This window comes from Gopherus evgoodei, chromosome 17 (assembly GCF_007399415.2).
Source record: "Gopherus evgoodei ecotype Sinaloan lineage chromosome 17, rGopEvg1_v1.p, whole genome shotgun sequence".
NCBI lineage: Eukaryota > Metazoa > Chordata > Testudines > Testudinidae > Gopherus > Gopherus evgoodei.
The window spans coordinates 4,122,361-4,141,962 of record NC_044338.1 but is presented as its reverse complement, the minus strand read 5'-3'; the positions used below and the strand labels follow the sequence as shown (position 1 = coordinate 4,141,962).

The following is a 19,602-nucleotide window of genomic DNA, read 5'->3' as shown; positions in this document are numbered from 1 at the left end:
AGGGTTAACAGCCCTCAGAGTTAGCTTTGCTTATGAAGGCTGGTAGATAAGACTTGATGCCATTTCTGTGTGTAGGTTCAGGGCCTTTGCTTCCATGCTATTCTTCCTTGAAGTATTTAGCTGAACCTGGTGAGTTTACATTTCCTCTGAAGCTGGATAAATGGCTAATGTTGGTAGAGAGCAGTTTGGATTCAGTAATAAGTCTTGGCTTTCCAAGCAGGAAGAGAGTAAATTCTGATGCAACCAAACACCGTGTTTTGTGTCATTGTGTCTGTCTTCCAATGCCCCACCATGACTTTAAGGAAGCGTTTTCTCCTTTCCTGCCAAATTCTATGATCCTGCAGTGGAGTCAGAATCCTGTGCTTGTGACAAGTTGCTATGATTTAAGTGCAGAACCCCTCAGAAGCTGGGCTAGGAAGGAAAACTTGTTGAAACAAATAACTCCAATGATAAAAACACAAGGCTCCTCACTGCATTTTCTACCATCTCAGAACTTAAGCCGAGTAAACTGTATATCAGTGTTTATTCTGATATCCTCTAGTAGACAGCATAGATAGCTAAGTTTTCAGTAACTTACTATGGTGTCCCAAGTGAATATTCTTTGTCATGTTCCATTCACTTGCTGTAACAGTACATCACTTCTACAACCTCAGTGTAACTACAAATGTCACATGTCACCACTGAAACGTATCAGTAGGATATAAGATACATCAAAGATGCTTTACCACTATAACAGTAAAGCTGTAACTGAGAATCTGTGAAGTCATACATATGCGAAATCACAACAGACATGGGCATAAGGTGATCACAGACTTCCAGACAAATCTCTTATCACAATAGCACAAAGGATCAATCGCCTGAGTTTTCCAAGTTGATGCATATGCATGTAGTATGAATTTGTCAGTGTTTGAGTGTAGCTGTCATGGTTCTACAGAAGCCTTCTTGCTTCAGTCAGAAGCACTGCATTACCAAAGGTAAGAGGAGAGAGACACTTCACAAGCCTGAATTGTTAGGAGCTGTGCTCAATTTGCATATTGTATCCAGGACATTGCAAAGGTAGTTGGCTCCCCGCCCTGTACCACTGCATGGATAGTGTGATGCTGAGTGCTATTCTGGGGCAGCTCCACAGGTGTCAGTTCTCCCAGAAAATCTCACTGTGCACACACACAGTAACTGAGTTACAACTTAAGTCTTTCTACTCTTCCAAAAGTATGTTTTCCAAACCAGTGATCCCCTCAGGAGCATCACAGGTACTTATGCTATGCTTTTCTAAATTGATGCTTAATTTTCTTTCAAAAGACTAAGTTTATCATATTTAAAAACTTCATTTTGCTAAGTTTCTATGCATAATTTCCATCAGGAAGAAATTTAAACTAGCCAATATATGGACATTTCCATTAAGGACACCGTTAAGTCTGGCCCACCATAACTAACCAGCTAAAGAGGTATTTCAGGATTCCTTTTTTCCATAAAAGCAAAGAGGACACCCATGCATAAAAGATATGTATGAAAAATCAAATGCCATCAAAACAGAAAATTGACACAATTTTTAATATTTATATATTTTAAATCAACACAATTAAATATAATATGTTTTAAGTACATGAATACTTGGGCATGAGAGAAATAAGAGGTGGTACATAGTACCAAAAACCTTATACACAGCCTTTTTGCTTCTTCTTAGACAATACACAGAGTGCCTCTATACAGTCAAATATTGCAACAGAATAATATTTACTAGTCAATCAAGACTTTCTGAACATTGGAGATGATTGAGAATTTTTATAAAATGATTTTTTGCACAATCTTGAGAAAACAAAGCAATCATAATAAAATAAACCCAAACCAGAAATGCTTCACAATAAAAATACAGTGATAATATAACGGAGTGACAACTTGAGTGCTTCAGATGCTCTGCACAATCACCTCACTGGTCTGGCGACCAAGAGAGAAGTAGTATGGTAGATGCTGTGGCTTTTGTTTAAAACAAAGGCTATATAAGTTGCAAATGCTGAAAATAATGAAGGGGAAATAAAGGCAAAATGTCCTAAAACTGAATGATCTTTTTTCCTTAAAAACAAACATCTAGGAATAGATATGGTCTTGGTTTGACGATAGCACATTATGGAGAATGGCAGCAACTCATAATGGGAGTTATTTTATACCTGCATGATGGAGAAGTAAGAAAATGGAGCAGAGTCCACTGGGCACAGTCCGCTCAGCACAGTGGGCTGGACTCAGATCCATGAATCAGAAACGGAGGGCTGCACAGGCAAGAGATTGGTTTGTAAGTCTTCTGCATACTAGAAGCAAGGAATGCGTCGTGTATGCAAGGGTAACAGCTTGACTAAGGGCAGAAAGAGTTAAATTGTCCAGTCTTCATTCCTGGCCATTTTATGCTTTTTTTCAAAACGAATGCAGTTATGAAGGAAGTAAAATGTATTTATTTATCTTACAATTGAATACTCATCTAGTTCAAGTAAGGAAAAATATAATGGGTATAGCTCTTTCGATCAGTCACTGCCAATGTATTCCTCATCTCAGGCTGACCTCTCCAATGCGTAAGGTCAGGGAAGCTGCCCTGTGGCCTTTACAGTTGTGTGTTTAAAAATTACAAGTAGTAGTAGAACTAGAAACTACAACAAAGCCTTCCCCCCTCCCCAGTGTGGCCCATGTCCCATTGCAGATATTGTGATTAACAGTCCTTCTGAGACGGGGTAAAGTATTTGTGAAGCTGATCACAGTTTTCCAGTGACATGTTCATGAAGCGCTTCTTCATCTCTTTAAAACCTTCATTATTGTGAACGCCACGTGCAGTATTAAAAAAACAACATTACTTTGTACTTTGTTGAGGAGATATAGGATTGCGCCTTCTCCTCCTCCCTGATGGATCAGGGAGTATCAGCTGTCTGAAGTAACAGTGTTTTATTTTCATTGGCTGTGTTAAAGAAGACTCCACCAAAAGGGAAAAAGTTCACTCATCTTCAAAAGCAGAACACCAGATTTCTTGCTCTGGCATTTCTAAAATCATAGCTGGGAAAGGAAACACAGAATTAAAGTACATTCTAGACAAGGTGGCTGAAAACTGTGCAGATCAACCATCCAGTACAAGGATAGACAGTTGTGGTGTAGGCAAATGTTTGCACAAAGTTGGCTGGAAAGAGTTTTTGATGAGGAAGAAACTTTCAATTACTGCAACTGTACTTGCTTAAATTTGAATTCCAACTGTCTGCAGCCACTGATTTTTAAAGGCTCTTGTTTTTACAAAGTGAGTGGATTCCACATGCCCTTTTCCTCTACTCAGATGAGAATTAGATTGTTTACAGACAAACGGAAGTAGAGGGACTTGTATAAGTCACTCATATCACTGCCTCCAGAAACAAGATGACAGTCACAAACCTATGTTTTGAGTAGACACTTAACTCCTTGGTAATGATGGCACAGAGATGCAGGTAGATTTCATAGGTTACCCTGCGCCTTCAGAAATTTTAAACTACCAATACCAAGAGATTAGTGAAGAGGAATACAGCAATCAACCATATTGTTTCATAATAAAACTGTTGCATTAAAGGTTGTTTCATAACCTGGACTCTTGTGTGATTGCAGAAAACCAGAAATACTATTAAAAAAATTATTAAACACTTAAACATAATGCTAAATCAAAGCCAAATCTACTGGGCTTCCCTATTTCTTCACACCATAAATGTAGCACAGTGATAAAGTTGGTGTGACCAATAAGCAACAGCTTTCAAGCTTTTAAATGTTTTATTGGTACATGAGGCAAGTATTTTAGCACTCAATTTGAAATAGCAAGTGAGAACTTAACTAAGACATTCCTGTATGGATCACCCATCATAACAAGACAACCTCTTTAATTAAGATTGTTTACAAAGATCCAAAGGAACAACAATGAACATGAGAGGACTTGTACAATTGTGCAACTATGGACAGATGCTTTCTATCAAAGGTATCTATAAAGCACCTATTATCTTGGTGTCTCAGCCATGAAATGCTCCCACAAGCCAGCCAGTCATATAGCCTGAAAAGCTGATTTCATATTAATGAGAACTCTCAAGAAATCTTGCACAGTGTACAGACACACACTCTAGTTATCAAACTCACTAGGAAAAGTGTGCTCAAGTGCCATTCTTCCCAAGTCAGACTGGAAAAGAATAAGATGGTTGAGGCTCCTGTATTTACCTTTGTAACTTTTTCCAAAGGCTGGTCATTTTGTGCCTGCTGCATAACATCATTGACTATCATCTTTGCTATCCTCCAAGCCATCTCTTCTTGGGCCTAAAACAAAGGAAACTGTTTTCTGAGTGTAAGTTGTTTGAAATCGTTAATTCTTTGAGTCACAGGTCCAAAAGTGCTTTTACTACAGTCACCTTTTAAACCTTGTAAAATAGGAGTATTTCTAAACAGGGCTAATCTACTCATCTTAGTGACAGGCAGAGTCTTAGATTTACTTTATAGGGAGCTGATCAGTCCTGAAGAGGGGAATCTAGTCTTCAACCTAGATGCAGTGGTCACTTTACAGCATCACTATAGAACAATTATCACTGTCTGTGCAAAAATGGATGTTACTATCTGTAGCTGGAGGCTCTTTGAGATGTGTGGTTCCTATCTGTATTCCACACCTGGGCATGCACGTGCCCCATTTGACTGAGTCTGGATTTTTTTTTAAATGTAATTTATTAATTTTTTTACAAGCAGTGTCCATTGGCCTGCACGTGCACCATAGCTCCTTGTGCTCTGAACTAATGGCATAAAGGGTGGTGAGGGCCAGCACATCTCCAGTTCCTAATCTCACAGTCCAAACAATCGGCAGCAGAGGGGATGGAAAGTGGGTGGTGGAATACAGATCAGGAACACACATCCTGAAGAACCTCCAATTACAGGTAAGTAACCTCCATTTCTTCCTCAAGTGATGGACCCTATTCATATTCCACACATGGAAGATTAACAAGTAGTAGTCATACAGGAGGTGGGTGTGAGGTAGAGACAGCTGACTGTAATACTGCAGTCCCCACAGTTGTATCCATAGTGGGAGACTCAACCACAGCGTAATGTCTTGTGAAGGTATGCAGAGATATCTAAGGAGCTGCCCAACATCTCTCAGGTTATGTCTCTCAGAGATGCCGCAGAGGCTGCTTGCCCTCTGGTGCAAGAAGCCCTCACACCCTCCAGAGGGGGAATGTGAGCTAGTTGGTAACAAAGGGTAATACATCCCTGACTACAAACCTGTAGTTACCAATTACATTAGTTAAGCCAACCAGCTGGCAATGCCAAAAATCAAACTGTTCTCTCAACTGCACGGAAGTCATTTATGTTTTCTGAACATTTGGGCACAGGACAGTTAATGAGCTAAACTAGTGGAGGAATGTCTGCCAAAGAAAGTGGTCAGGACTGAGAACCTGAGAATATTCTTCATCTGTAATTGGAATTGTAAATCCAGATTTTTACACTCAAAAAACGGTGCTTGAAAAGAGGGCATACCTCATCTGTGTTTCCTTGCACCCATTTCTTCATAGCTTGTGAAAACATGGACCCTTGAGAAAAAAAGGAAAATGCATTCAAGGCAAATATTAGTAAACTCAGCCAAGTAGTCTCATCACCCTACTCTGGAAAAGCCTATCCAGGCCAAGGACTGGGGGACCCTGCTGCTAATGCTGGGGGGAGCTGAGCCAGTGAAGATCTTTTTTTAAAGTTCAAATGCATGGGAGGTTTTATCAACTCAGCTCTTAGGCAATCTCTACCCCCTGCCATGCTCTGTTGATAGTTCAAATCCCAGAAATTGCCCACAACACTCCTCCTGCTGGAGCAGGAAAGCAGGGTCTGGCTGGGGAATGAGCATGGGCTGAACGTACAGGATGGTCCCTCAAGCATCTTCCCTCTGCTTGACAAAAATATATGGACTGGCTCTGGAGACAGCAGAATCCTGCTCATTTTCGCTGTTGCAAGAAAGGAAGAGGGCAGCTGCTACTAAACATTTACAGATGCAAACGAGGAAGGAGAAAGCAAACCTTTTGATTTCTTTACATCAGGTTCCGGTTCCGACTCTCTGATAAACTGTCCCAGGTCACTGACTCTTCCAAATGTCATCTTCCTGCAGCAAGAGGCAGTAGACAAAGCTATGCAGGTTAACCGGGGTGCAATGTGAAAAACTGTCCAGTAGAAGCAGAGCAAAGACTCTCTACAATGGCTGAGAAGTCCTTGGACCCAAAAGCCAGGGCAAGCGTTTTACCATCCCGATATTTTCCCTCTTTCATCTAAATCCCAAGTTTATTTTACAGAATGCATTTCTAGAAACTCAACAGAGGTACAAACCTCAAAATGATTAGATTGTACCACATTAAAGTCTGTGTCAGTAAGTGACCCAATTGCTGCTATCAAAATGAATTATTAGGGAACAACTGATTTAAGTTAAAGGTGACCTGAAAATGAAAGAAAGTGGGCTTGTGCTTTTTATGATTAATTAAATTGCCCCATCCCTCAAAAGTATTTACTTCTTTACATTAGAAATGTAGATCCTGTCTAGCCTGTAAGACACTGACAACACAAAAAGGAACCAGGACAGTGAAAGTTAAGCAGTTGGATTGGAAGGGATTTTTAATTAGATGTTTTAAACTTTCTCCTGACACCTACATAATTTCCATGGCTAGTTAACATTTTAGAAAAAAGAAACCTTTGTAAAATATTTGACATTTCTGTCCCTTCAGTTAACACAATATCTAATGACATGCATTCCCTGAGATCACCCATAACCAGATAGTCCTCTGGCAACACCAGGGATGATCAGAGTTGACATTCCTGATATTTCTAAGGGGGAGAGGGAGAAGACACACACAGAAGGAGCAGAAAAAACTAAGTTTCCAAGACATCTTCTTTCATGACCTCCTTATACATCATAAAGTAACAAAAAAGGGGCAAGTCCCATTTAAAAAGTACTATTATTTTTTGTTATATCTGCAAAGAGCAACTTCCTTTCACTTGACTCCTTATTTTAAGGAATTCACATTTTCTTATTATAGAAGCCATGGAAAAAGCATCTCTGAGAGAGATGGAAAAAAAGGCAGAAAAACAAAAGCTTCCAGTACTCTGATGATGATCACAATAGGAAGTGACTTAAGAGGCAGAAGAAAAGCACAATCCATTGAGTTTATGGACAGCAACAGTTTCTTCTCTATTTGGTGAGAGGGAGGAAGACAATCAAGGGTGCATAATAGACTATTGAGATTTTCTGGGCTTGCTTCCTTCTAATCCAACACCTATCAGTAAGAGATCAGAAAATACTAAATTTCTGGAAATGGACTGGAGGAAACATCTTGAAACCAACACAGAGCAGCTTAAAATAATTTTTAAAGTAAGGGCTTTTTTTATTAGTGTTCAAACTATCAACTGGTGGAGCTTTTTTGGTCAGAGAGACACAAATATGAAGACATGTCTATGTGCATCATACTATTTAAATAACCATTACTTTCAAGTAATAAAATAGAACAAATACACAGAGTGAAACTATCCTGTAAGATATCAAGACTGAACCTGCCCTTAGGGGAGAGGCAGGAGAAGGTGGAATGATTCCATCAGCTTTGCAAGCTGGAGAGATTCAATATTCTAACCTGCTGAAGGTGTTGAGAGGCTTCTCACAGAATTACTATTTGATGATATTTACTTGAAAGGAAAAACTCAGGGCCTCTTATTCACGGGTCTCAAGCCCAGCGTATATGCCAGTACTGGCATTTCAGGCCTTGGGGCTGACACTCATATATTCCCCTCCCCCTGAACTGGGGTCATGGTTGACCACTATTGTTCAACTCCCTGTTCAGTAGTGCTCCCAGGGCTGAGAGACTAGGAGTCTGAAGCAGACCAAATTCCACTGCGAGTTACAGCTTGCTTTATTCAAAAGGGAGGCAGGCAGACCCTGGCTGATACAGTTAACTAAAGAGGTAGAATACTTTTCAGCTAACTAATGCATTACAACTATAATCATCTACTGGAACCAAACAAGAGTGCTACAGCTTGCATCAATCTGCACTGTTAATACAAAGAGACACAACAAAAATGAAACAAAGATGAAGCACAGACATGAACAAATGATAGACACTGAATAAACCTTACCCTGCATAAGTTCGTTGATATAGAGATTCTGGATCCAGACTTGCAGCATCTACAATTATTGCTTCATCAAAATTTTTCAGGATTTTAACATTAGCCTTTTTGACACTGGACTACAACAGAAATTCTAAATATTAGTGCCAAATGCAGATAACTAATAGCCACTTAGCACACCAGGTCAAGTGATATTTTAGTTTTCTTGCACACTATAAAATAGTTCGAAGTTTCTAAGTAGGCTCAAAAATATTATACAGCCTCCACCCCACAAAATATGAATTTCAGAATAAATGACATTTTTAATCAGGCAGTGATAAAGTACAGTTACATGAACAGAGCATAAAAAAGCAAACATGTAATACACAAGTCAGAATATGTCTGTTTAAAGAGTGGTTGACTGAGTGGATTTGCATGGACATGCATATATTTGTTTCTGAATTTAAAATGGAGCTCTCTCAAAAGCTGCAGCTATTAAAAAATCCCCCTAATTCCAGCCATCTACTTGGTACATGTGTGGTTAATCCTCAATGGATATATATGGTTCCTATGAAATGTAGTATGTTTTCCCATACACAGAACAAATCATACATTTCCTACACTAGTTGCTTATTTCATCTTAAGGAAAACAAAGAAAGGTGAGTGAGAGTGAGTGAACATATAGAGTAACTCACTAACATGCTGTATTTAAATGGAAACATTAATGGCAGCTGCTTCCTAGCAGGCTAGTGAGGCATGTAGGGAGACCCTGTTGTATTTAAAGTGGAAGCACACAAAAAAGAATACTCTCTCCTTTCAGCTGCATAACTATAGACACCATTAAACGCAGTGTTCTATTTTTTAAGATGTTCTGCCATTTATATTGCAAAATTCCTAGCAGTTTGTTCTGCTTAGTCCATTCAGCAACACAGCTTTTCCAGACCTAGCAGGCTACACTGGTGACTTTAATGCCTCAACCCCCTTATTTATCAGATATGGTGTTCAAACCATGTCAATATCTGTTTGCAGTTGATGTTATTGCTATTACTTTTGTTAGTCTGACAGGAAATGTGATATTGCAGGATTTCTGGAACTGTTCTGCCCTAAAGCCAAGCTCAATATCTGAAGTGAATTAAGTCTCTGGTAACTTGGAGCCCACTGCTATATGCTGCTCCTGTTCCATATCTGAATGTAATGTGAACAAAACTAAAATTTCCTTTTCACTTGTGACAGACAATTCCAGGTTAAAAATGTGTTTGCCATTAGCCAAGAGAAAAGTTCCTAGATGTGCTTTGCTCTGTTGGCCACTTCTCAGGCTGGGCCCACTTACAAATGCAACACACAGGGAACAATCTTGAGAAAGCTGCATTCTAAGAGGGGAGAAATGGGAGTGGAACCAGAGAAGCCATTAATGAAGCACAGAAAAACCTGGAGTTGAGATAAAACAAGACTGTATTTTCATCAAGTCACTGAACAAAAGTAAATGTAATCTAATCTCTCATATTTCAATGAAGTTAGAAAGCAATTGAGTATCTCACTTCCAGTTGCAGTCTCACTTCCATATAGTTTACAGAAGAGTTAAACTAATTTTATTTAGTGTTTCATTAAAAAGCTCTCTGCCTGCCTCAGCAATATATCTTTTAAGTCTTTATTCACAATGTACTCATCTTCAGCTGCACCATATACAAACAGGAGCACAAACTCAGATATCACTACCATGTCGCTCAGCTAATTACAAGAGGGTTAGGCACAAGAGTTCTTATCTAGGAGTCAAGAGAGACTCTCAATTTCTAGCTAGTTAAGCTGACTGGACATCTGGTTAGCTTGATGAAAAAAGCACAACAGAATTTGCTGGATCTGTTCTGCTTTCATAGAAACCTAAATGTTAGATATTAACTGCTACTTCTCTCTACACCAATAGCTATCTCTATTTTATCCTGAAAAAGAAATGTTCTGCTCCTAGGTTAATGTCTGTCATTTACAAGAACTAAATTGTTGTAAAGTACCATGCTATTGCAAATAAAACCTAAGATCCATAATTTGCATTGTTTATTCTTTAACCATACAGCAATTGATTCACAGTTGTCAACACTAAAAAAAAAAATCAGCATTTTCCTGCAGATAAAACATAATGTCATAGACACTGGGGTTTTTTTAAGTGAAGACCTACAGTATTTCAGATTCCGCTCTGTAGTACTGCAGTCACTTCTAATGACAACCATTGTCTAATAATGCAAATTGTAATAGGAAGTCTTCATTGCACATTAATAGTTTAATTTCTTCAGTAATTATCTGTAAACAAACCAAAGATGATGTACTTTCTGTACCTCTCACAGCGGTATTTGAATAGTATTATCGTAAGAGATGCAACTTTGGTTAGGAATAGGAGCTATATTAAATATTGCATTGTATTTTTCTATATAAATTACTTTTGATTGATTGATTGAAGACAGACAATAAGGTGGAATAAAGATTTCCTACTATAATATAGAATTTAAAAGGAAAGCTAAATGTGAGACTTAAATTACATGAAAATGTACCCTTAACCAAATTCTTCACATGCTTGGTGATGTCACTGCGGAATGACCATAACTGCTATTAGGATGGAAGTAAAACAGATTTTTTTTTTACCTGTGAGGCAGAGCCATCAGAACCAGTTGTATGAGGCTCATTGTCAGGAGAGCAACTGGGGCCTTGAACAGTCAGTGCAATATTCCCACCTGCATATTCATCTCCTCGTACTGAATGGATGAGATCATTCAAGTATTTGTAATAAAGGTTGTTGGACAAAAAGCCAGGTAAAAAAACCTAGGAAACAGAGGAATTGGTTTTGCTGATAAAAAGGAAGAAAATACAATTAGAATGAATGACTATAACAGTGGCACACACAGGACAGAAGAAGGCCATATGTGGGAACTAAGGGCTCATCTACCCTTAGAGCTATTCCTGAACAAGAATGTCCATACATGGAGTTATTCAGAAACAGGTATTGTGCTTTAAATTCACACCTATGTATTAATATTTAAACTCTCATTTCAGTCTCTGAAGGGTTTAAGCATTTGCCTTGTGCTTTTTGCTCCTAATCTGTCTCTCCCTATCCTTGTAGTCTGAAAATGTCCACTACATTGTTCAAGAGTTTTTACCAGTTATAGAACTTAACCACTATCTTAATAACTCAGATACTTCAGTTAGTGGCATATTGTTATATGGCAGTTACAGCACCCTCAAGAGAATTGCAAAGCAAGTCCCAACGATCAACTATCAGTATTTTTAATGAGTCTTTTTCTGCAAGGATGTGGGCTGAGCAGAGAGGTAATGAGGGAGGAAGTGTGTTTCGAAAGGAAACAAAAAAATCAGCTGAGGTTAGCGGATGACCTCAGAAGAAAGTCTGAGAGATATTAGACTGCGGAATAACCTCCACTTCACAAAGAAAATTAACCTAAATGTCTTTGCTTGGAAGATTTAAAAACAGACTGGATAAAGAACACTGGAAAATATATCATAGGGAATAATTCTACATTACCTAGGCAGCAAGAGGCTGAAAGACTAAGAACTGATAAAATTAGAGATGGGGGAAAAATTCTATTAGTGATCATCTTTTCTCTCTACTAGTTTCCAAGAATGTTTTCAAAAAGCTCTCTCACCTTCTCCATGGTGGTCCAGGCCTGCCGTAACGGAGTAGTAAAACAGTTAGGGAGCGGACCTCCTTCTCTGCAGATATTGGATTCAATTTCTAATCGCACAAAGTCATCAAATCCAAGAGGATGTGTGGCTTGAAGGGAGAAGTACCTGCAGCACAGGACAGTAGAAGAAAACTATTATATATAAGACAAGTTTCAAAATGTTCACAGGTGGGCAAAATAACTTTACCACTAGGTGGCCACTAGCTTCAAAATGAATGTACAACTGATATCCAAAGGTTAGGAAAAAATCCCTGAACTGAGGAAATAAACATTTTTTATAAATATCTCCTCAAAATGAGAGAAAAGTGAATGGAATAAAGTACATTATGTGACCGCTTATGGGCAGTGTTGCGCACACACAATATTATGTTGTAAAGCAAGGAGGTGGCAAGCAGTAAGAACCCAAAGCAGGTTCTGCACTATTAAACAACTGATTTTAGAGAATTGAGGTGAGCTAGTTACTTTGAAATAGGTCAGGGACTGTTCCCAGTTCCTAACACAGCAATAAATGAATTCAACACAGCTTGTGGCCCTGGGTACTCAAACTTCAGCTTTAGAACAAGCTTTTTGAGAAGCAGTTTAAGAAATCGTTTTTTTAACATGATTAAAGGCAACCTGCAAGTGTTGGAGTGGCAGTTACACTATTGGTGCTCTTTCTTGTTTCTTTATGAGAGCTAAAGGGATGTCCAAGTTTGTTTGTTTCTTCCTCCCAAAAAAGTGGTAATAAAAAAAAAGTCTTCTTAAATATCAAAAACAACAAGTGTTTTCTTACCTGTTTTTCCTGGAGGACTCCTAGGAAGACTAGAGAATTAAAGTGGGATGCTTTCTCAGCCTTCTCTTGAAGGCATGAGGGTGTCTGAATATTGAAGAGTGAGCTTTGCCTCTCAATTGTACATCAGGAGTTTGAATTAAAACCTGTTTAACTCAAAATCCAGAGTTGTACACAGTGACAAACAAATCCTTCCCTTCCCAACTGCCCAGGACTTGTGATGACGTAAGGCCATTAGTTCTCCAGCCACCCATAGAATCCTCCAGCATAAACAGGCTAGACAATATTCAGTATTTCTCATGTAAGAGCATGCAAGATGACTTTCAAAGCTTTTAGACTTCTTTGCAAACAAGGAATTTTAAAAAGTCAATTTTCCACACATTTACATTGGAGGTCACCTTTAATAAACACGCTCTTCAGCGTGTGCCCTTTGGTCCCATACATCAAGAGCACAGAAAGCCAAAAACGTAAATTGTTAAAACAACTCACCTATCATATAAAATCATGGCATCATTCTGTGCCTCCTGCCCATCATACTGGCCCTTTTTGGCAGCAAGCTGAGACTGGAAGTTATCTGCTGCCAACCAGAACTGTAATATATTAACTGCATCTTCCTTTTCCATGTACTGTAAGGGAAATTAAGAAATATGAAATATATTCTTTAAAAGAGGAGAAAACAGCTTTTAGCTAAGAAGTGGAAGGTGAACATACGCAGACCTGATCCTTTTTCAGATACCACTTTTTTTTTTCCTCCAAAAAAACTGAATCACATATCAACACACAACAGTTATCTGGGCAGATACCATATAGGTCTTCTAGATGCTCAGATGTATTGTTACGCAAAGCAGGGATTAACAGTCTGTCTTCACTCAAATATACAATAAAAAAATTACTAACAATAAAAGCCACTATTTCAGTCTCAGATGATGCTTGGGTAATTACGTGTACCTGTATTGTATGAAAACACACAGGAACACAGAAAAATCATTTTCACATTGTGCAGACTTTATCTTAATGCAACACTAAACACGCTGTGTGTGTTTGAGCTTCTTAATTTGCTGTTTAAAGACATATGGGCCAGTGTAGTTTGCAACATTATTAGACCATTTAAACAGTTTTGCCCGCTGACAAGCCCAATTCCCCAAACCTAGAGAGCACTGCTACTCTGAAGATGTTTCAGATTCAAAACATTCACCATGTTCTGGTCTGAAGTCATGTTAGTGAAGCCAATGGAATTACTCTGGATTTATACCAGCATGACCCAGGTCAGAATCTTGCCCAGTACTTCTTGTCAATGCTTCTTTTGGCAAGACTATAAAATAGCTAAAAGCCAAGGCAAGATTAAACAATTCTACCTGCTAGCAGCTTACTCTGCAAGAGATTACGTTGTTGTGCCCATCACTTTGCTACAAAAATTTCTGGTACTTCAGTAAGGCTTTTCAAGATTCTCAAAAATCTTTACAGATATTAAACCTCCTAGCAGTCCTGTAGGGGCAGGTAAATGAAATGTTACAATCACAGAATCACAGGACTAGAAGGAACCTCAAGAGGTCATCTAGTCCAGTCCCATGCACTCATGGCAGGACTGAGTACTATCTAGACCATTCCTTACAGGTGTTTGTTTAACCTGCTCTTAAAAATCTCCAATGATGGAGATTCCACAACCTGCCTAGGCAATTTATTCCAGTGCTTAACAATGTCCTGCTACAGAGCAAAAAGAGTGCTATGAAGGAGCTCTAAACAGGAGAAGAGATGTGTGAAAGCTCAGCCTAAAATACAACACAGAAATTAGAACATTTGCAGTGAGTCAGGAAAAAACAGTTTAAAGCATTTTTCCCTACCACTAAATATAGCTGATATTTTCAAGTTATATAAAGGGCTCTTCAAATAAAGCTTTTATGGCATACATGGTTTTATTACACTACATTGAGGGGGTGCAGTGGGGGAGAAACTTACTTCAGAAAAATAGAACAGTGCTGATTCACAGAAGAGTATATCAGCCAGGTAAACAGTCCCACTGGTCAGCACCTCAATCTGGTATTTACAGAAATGGTGACTTCTCAAAAATTCACTAAAGTGCCTGCACATGGACAAAGAAATATTAAATATTATTAGCTATCAAGTGCCAATAGCAAACATGGCATTTTACAAATAAAATCTAGTCCCTACCCCAAGATTCTTAAAAATCTAGTCAAATAAAGGCAAAATAGATAAGAAACAATAGTGTGTGGTATGTCCGTATGAACTGGAAGTGGTGTAATTATCTAGCAGTAGTGTTTATAAATGCCTTCAGGGAAGTAATCATGATAACAGATTTGGAGTAGAAGGGGTTTGGAGCAGGAAGACAGACTGTTCCAAGTATATTGGGTGGCACAGAGTGACTCAGCACAGTTACTATTCACTTATCAACTGTATAAATATGTTTATCCTTAGATCTATTAAACTGTTTTTGAAAAAGAGCGTAAGAGAAAAGAACACACAACATGATAAAGCCAAACCATGGAATCAACTTACTCTTGTTCCATTGCATTAAACACTATTGACTGTGCAGTAACGAAACAGTTAGGATCCACCTGTCCATCCTCCCCACAAATCTTTGCTGTAAAGAGATGAGACCAACTTTAATGGGGAGGTGGGTTTATTTAGCTAAAAGAAATCATTGGTGATGAATCTAATAAAAAAAAACAGTTCAAGACAACTGGGATTAACCAGCTCTGACTGTTCAAAGAACTTTTTTTAAAAGTTTATTATTTCAAATGTCTATAAAATGAGAAGGATATTCTCACGGTTAAGATACTGAACTGGGACTCAGGAGACCTGGGTTTTATTCCTGACTCTGCCAAACATTCCTGTATTAACTTAAGCAAGGTCATTTCTCTTCTGTGCTTCAGTTTCCCATCTGCATAATGTGGATTATAAAACTTCCAAACTAGAGAGGAGTTTTGAGAAGGTAAATCCCTTAATGCAGTGGCTCTCAACCTTTCCAGACTATTATACCCTTTTCAGGAGTCCGATTTGTCTTGCGTACCCCAAGTTTCACCTCACTTAAAAACTACTTGTTTACAAAATCAGTGCCACAGCACACAATACAAAAATACAAAAGTGTCACAGCACACTATTACTGAAAAATTGCTTACTTTATTTTTACCATATAATTATAAAATAAATCGATTGGAATATAATTATTGTACTTACATTTCTGTGTATAGTCTATAGAGCAGTATAAAACAGTCACTGTCTGTATGAAATTTTAGTTTTTACTGACTTTGCTAGGCTTTTTATGTAGCCTGTTGTAAAATTAGGCAAATATCTAGATGAGTTGATGTACCCCCGGAAAGACATCTGTGTACGCCCAAGGGTACACATACCCTTGGTGGAGAGCCACTGCCTTAACGTATGTGAGGTGCTCAGATGCTACAGAAATAAGCACCATAGAAAAATCTAATAAATAGTTGGAGATTTCTGAAGTAATTAGGTGTATATTTTACAATCTATTTACTGCTTATGTTATAAACTCATAAAAAGTGAAAACACAATTCTGTTGTCATGAGAAACAAAGGAATGCATTCTGTTGCATACCAATGCTATTGTTTTTGGGAAATGCAATGGGTCAAGTCTATTTTATCAAATACAGCATGTTCTTACCCACTATGTCATTCCTCATTGCCTCTGTAATAGGTATTGGTTTAGCAGCATCTGGAGAAATATATCTGGTAAAAGTATTAACTGCATCCCGCTCTATACCTAAAAGAAGAAAACACATGCTGAACTTTAGATCCATTGATGTATATCTATAAAATGAGTAAATGATATGCATTTTCACTTAGGAACAGGAAGCATCTACTCAGAAATGGCTCTCTTTTCCTCCAACCTTTTAACTTACTATTCTATTCTCCAGACAGCAATTCCTATCATGACAGCCTTGTCTCTAGGCAGGTTATAGCACACCCCAGGCTACTGAAAGAATACCATGCACCAGCCAACAGGACTGAATAAGAGTGGAGCAGCTCTCCAATCCCTCAAGTCCACCACGTGGGCTGAATATATTATCTCCCAAGATCACCCATACCTCAGTAAAGCAAGAATCCTAAGAAAGCTCCCAAACTCTGGCCCTCTTTATAGTTGTGCAGAAAGCTGCCACGTTACAGTGGAATTCTGGTATTTTTTAAATTGAGGTATCAGAAGTACTACAAGGTCCCATGCACCTATTTTCTGTCATTCATCCATGTTGCTGTCCTAACTCCTACTGACAGACACCATCCTTAAATACAGAAAATACGTTATAATTACAACCCCCTGACAGAATTAGTCAATGAAAAAATAAGTTGCACTACCAGGCTGTGCAACATCAGACATCTATCTTTAGCTTGGCATTATTAATACCTGAATTGCATTTGCTTTTAGCCTCAAACACAAAGCTTGCATAAAGGGTTGTTTCTCTTACCTTCGCTTTCAAGTAATCAAGTCCATAAATGTAATAGATGGAAACTAGAAACTATTCGAATAACATACAACCTAAATGTCACTTCTTAGTATAAAATTCCATTTAATTATATTATATTTCATTAAGACACATTGTTGGAAAACTAATTTGTTTATGACAAACCCTTAATGGGTAATACACTTTCACTTTACGTCTGGAAATTCAGTTATACGTTCAGTTTCTTCAGATCAAATGAGTTCGGTAAACATACAAAACTTAATTTATGCTCTTTTGACAAGCTTGTCTTTGGTAACTGGAAATTGTTAATACAGATGAATAGGCAAAGAAAGATCACTTTACAATTACTATTCTGAGTCAGATACTATGCAGAGGGTTTACATTACAACTAGAAACGGTTTCTCTCCTCTTATACACAAGAACATCCAATCAGCAATAACATATTTTTGTTCCAATCTGAATAAAAATTGCCATTAGCTAATTTTAGTTTCCATTTAGCAAAAATGTCAAGAATCCCCTAAAATTTGAATGAACTCTGCAGCAAACTCAGTGACAATGTCTAGTATTTCAGGCATCTATGCCCCAAACCCTTTAGATTCCTTTATTTAAAAAAAAAAAAATCCCAGTTCCTGCAAACAGCCTCTGACCTTTTTTTAAATCGTAATAGCAACTAGAGGCCCCAAATAGAATTGGAGTTTCATTGTGCTAGATGCTGTACGTGAGAAATGGTCCCGGCCCTAAAGACCTTACAATCTAAATATACAAGATAGATAAAGGTCAGAGGAAAGGGAGGCAATACTCAAGCAGACAACATGTTGTGAAAGGGATGTTTCATTTTTTGTTTTTGTTTAGACATACATACAAAATTGGGCAGGTGCAGGACGAGGAGAAAAGCAGAAGGGGGATTACAAGGCATGCCACTTACTAACCTACTACCATAAATGATCAAATTACTTCCTTTGCTCCTGCTCACGGTAATAAGTACTACTCCCAGCAGTACGTGTGTGAAAGATTGAGCCCCAAGTTAGAATAAATCAGTTATGAGAAGCTTGATCAAATAAATCCAAGACAAAAACATTATCCGTACACATTCTTGAGAGGATTTGTAATTATCTATGTTATTTTACAAGATACAATCTATACAGCTTCCAGACAGAGGCAACTATCACACCACTTCCCCGCTGTCATTCAAATTTTGCTACAATTTTTTAAAATAGAAAAGCCATTACAGAGATTGCCTTGATTTCACAGGATTACTCATACAGGTACAGTTACAATGCCAGAGTATGTAATGGTTTTGAAATCTGTTTGACAGCATAATATTTAACACAAATCTTTCAAAAGACTTATTGCAATGATACAAAAGAGTTCAGCCTAAACACTGGCCTACACAGTATCTTGACAGTTCCTGCTTTCAGAATACAATTCTTCCATTTTTTAAACTCATGCTGCTACTAAGAATTTTTGTTATATTATTATGGGGGGCATCATTCTCAGCAGCAGTATGAGTTTGATTTTTATTTATCTTAAAGAAAGTTACATGGGATAAATCTAAGGTTAGAGCTCCATTAGGGGTCTGTGGTCTAAGCAGGTCTGTTTGTTAGAGTATCAATGCTGAGAGTTCCTTTAGTGACTCAGTTAATAGAACACGAGGTGGTTTTCAATGTGATCATTTAGCTTCATCCCCCAACCCTTGCCCATCCACCTTTCCAACTCACAAACATTTTCTTTTCTCAGTGAAAGAGAATATCTGTTCTGTTGCACCAGTCTAATCTCATTGGCTTCAGTGGTCTGATGGCAGTACATGGTATATATCCCTGAATATTCAGCAGAGGTCATTTCCAAAGTAACCCCTCTACCTTAGTTCCCAAATATTTTATGCTGCTGCAAATGCCATTATTTTCTGTGGTACAGATACAATATTGTTAGAGAAGAGAAAGCACGCACTACTGCTAGTTCTCTGATGGGACAAAATGTTTCAAAGCAATTGCCCTTTTCATCCAGGCCCAGGAATGATTTTGCCCATAACCTTTTAGAGGTTCCACTTCACAGTGTCCATTGGTCTTAATGTGACCAGAATTAACACATTAAACCTCTTCCAATTGTAATAAGCCCACATCTTTTGTTTCTCTTTAGGGGAGTGTGTCCATTAAACTATTAATAGTTAGCATGTAGTCTTTAAAATGGAAATCGATAAGATCTAGAGCAACTGCAGATTTGTAAGAGTTTTCCTAGGATTTCAGGATAAGGGAAGCTGCTTGAGGTAGCTATTGTCAGAATCAGACATGAATCTAGCACAATTAGTCCTCTTAACATGATGATTCTTCATCTCTCCATTCATGCCTTCCCTTGGGAATAATATTGCTTCTGCAGAAAAATCACCTACATTGTAAAAAATCTGATTTAATGGGTCTACTTTGAGAATCCTAAAATTTGAGTAAGGATTATGTAGCACCATTATACTGAGCTATTATACTAGCAATAAATTAGTCATTTTCTTTGAAAAAAAGTTACATATGTCAGTCAGCTGCAGCCATACAATAGGAGTAAAATGTATTTTTACAAAGGTTTTTATTTACCCTCCCACATTCCTCCACTTGCAGACAAGAGGCAGAGGA

At 38.1% G+C, this 19,602-nt stretch overlaps 1 protein-coding gene across 5 annotated transcripts in view; it reads right to left on the bottom strand.

Annotated features, from left to right (window-relative positions):
• Positions 1–1,528: 1,528 nt before the first annotated feature.
• AKAP10 (A-kinase anchoring protein 10) overlaps positions 1,529–19,602 on the bottom strand; it is a 37,152-nt gene continuing 19,078 nt past the window's right edge. For 3 of the 5 annotated variants that reach the window (XM_030536413.1, XM_030536412.1, XM_030536410.1), the window contains 11 exons: positions 16,189–16,287; positions 15,058–15,142; positions 14,500–14,623; positions 13,033–13,169; positions 11,736–11,880; positions 10,723–10,899; positions 8,122–8,231; positions 6,027–6,109; positions 5,500–5,552; positions 4,201–4,296; positions 1,529–3,033 (listed from right to left, as the gene is read on the bottom strand). In XM_030536413.1, the coding sequence (XP_030392273.1) occupies positions 3,028–3,033; positions 4,201–4,296; positions 5,500–5,552; positions 6,027–6,109; positions 8,122–8,231; positions 10,723–10,899; positions 11,736–11,880; positions 13,033–13,169; positions 14,500–14,623; positions 15,058–15,142; positions 16,189–16,287 (1,115 nt within the window). In that variant the 3' untranslated portion in view covers positions 1,529–3,027. Of the gene's footprint in view, positions 3,034–4,200; positions 4,297–5,499; positions 5,553–6,026; positions 6,135–8,121; positions 8,232–10,722; positions 10,900–11,735; positions 11,881–13,032; positions 13,170–14,499; positions 14,624–15,057; positions 15,143–16,188; positions 16,288–19,602 lie in introns of those variants that run through there. The other 2 variants (XR_003996909.1, XR_003996910.1) reach the window with 2 other exon arrangements.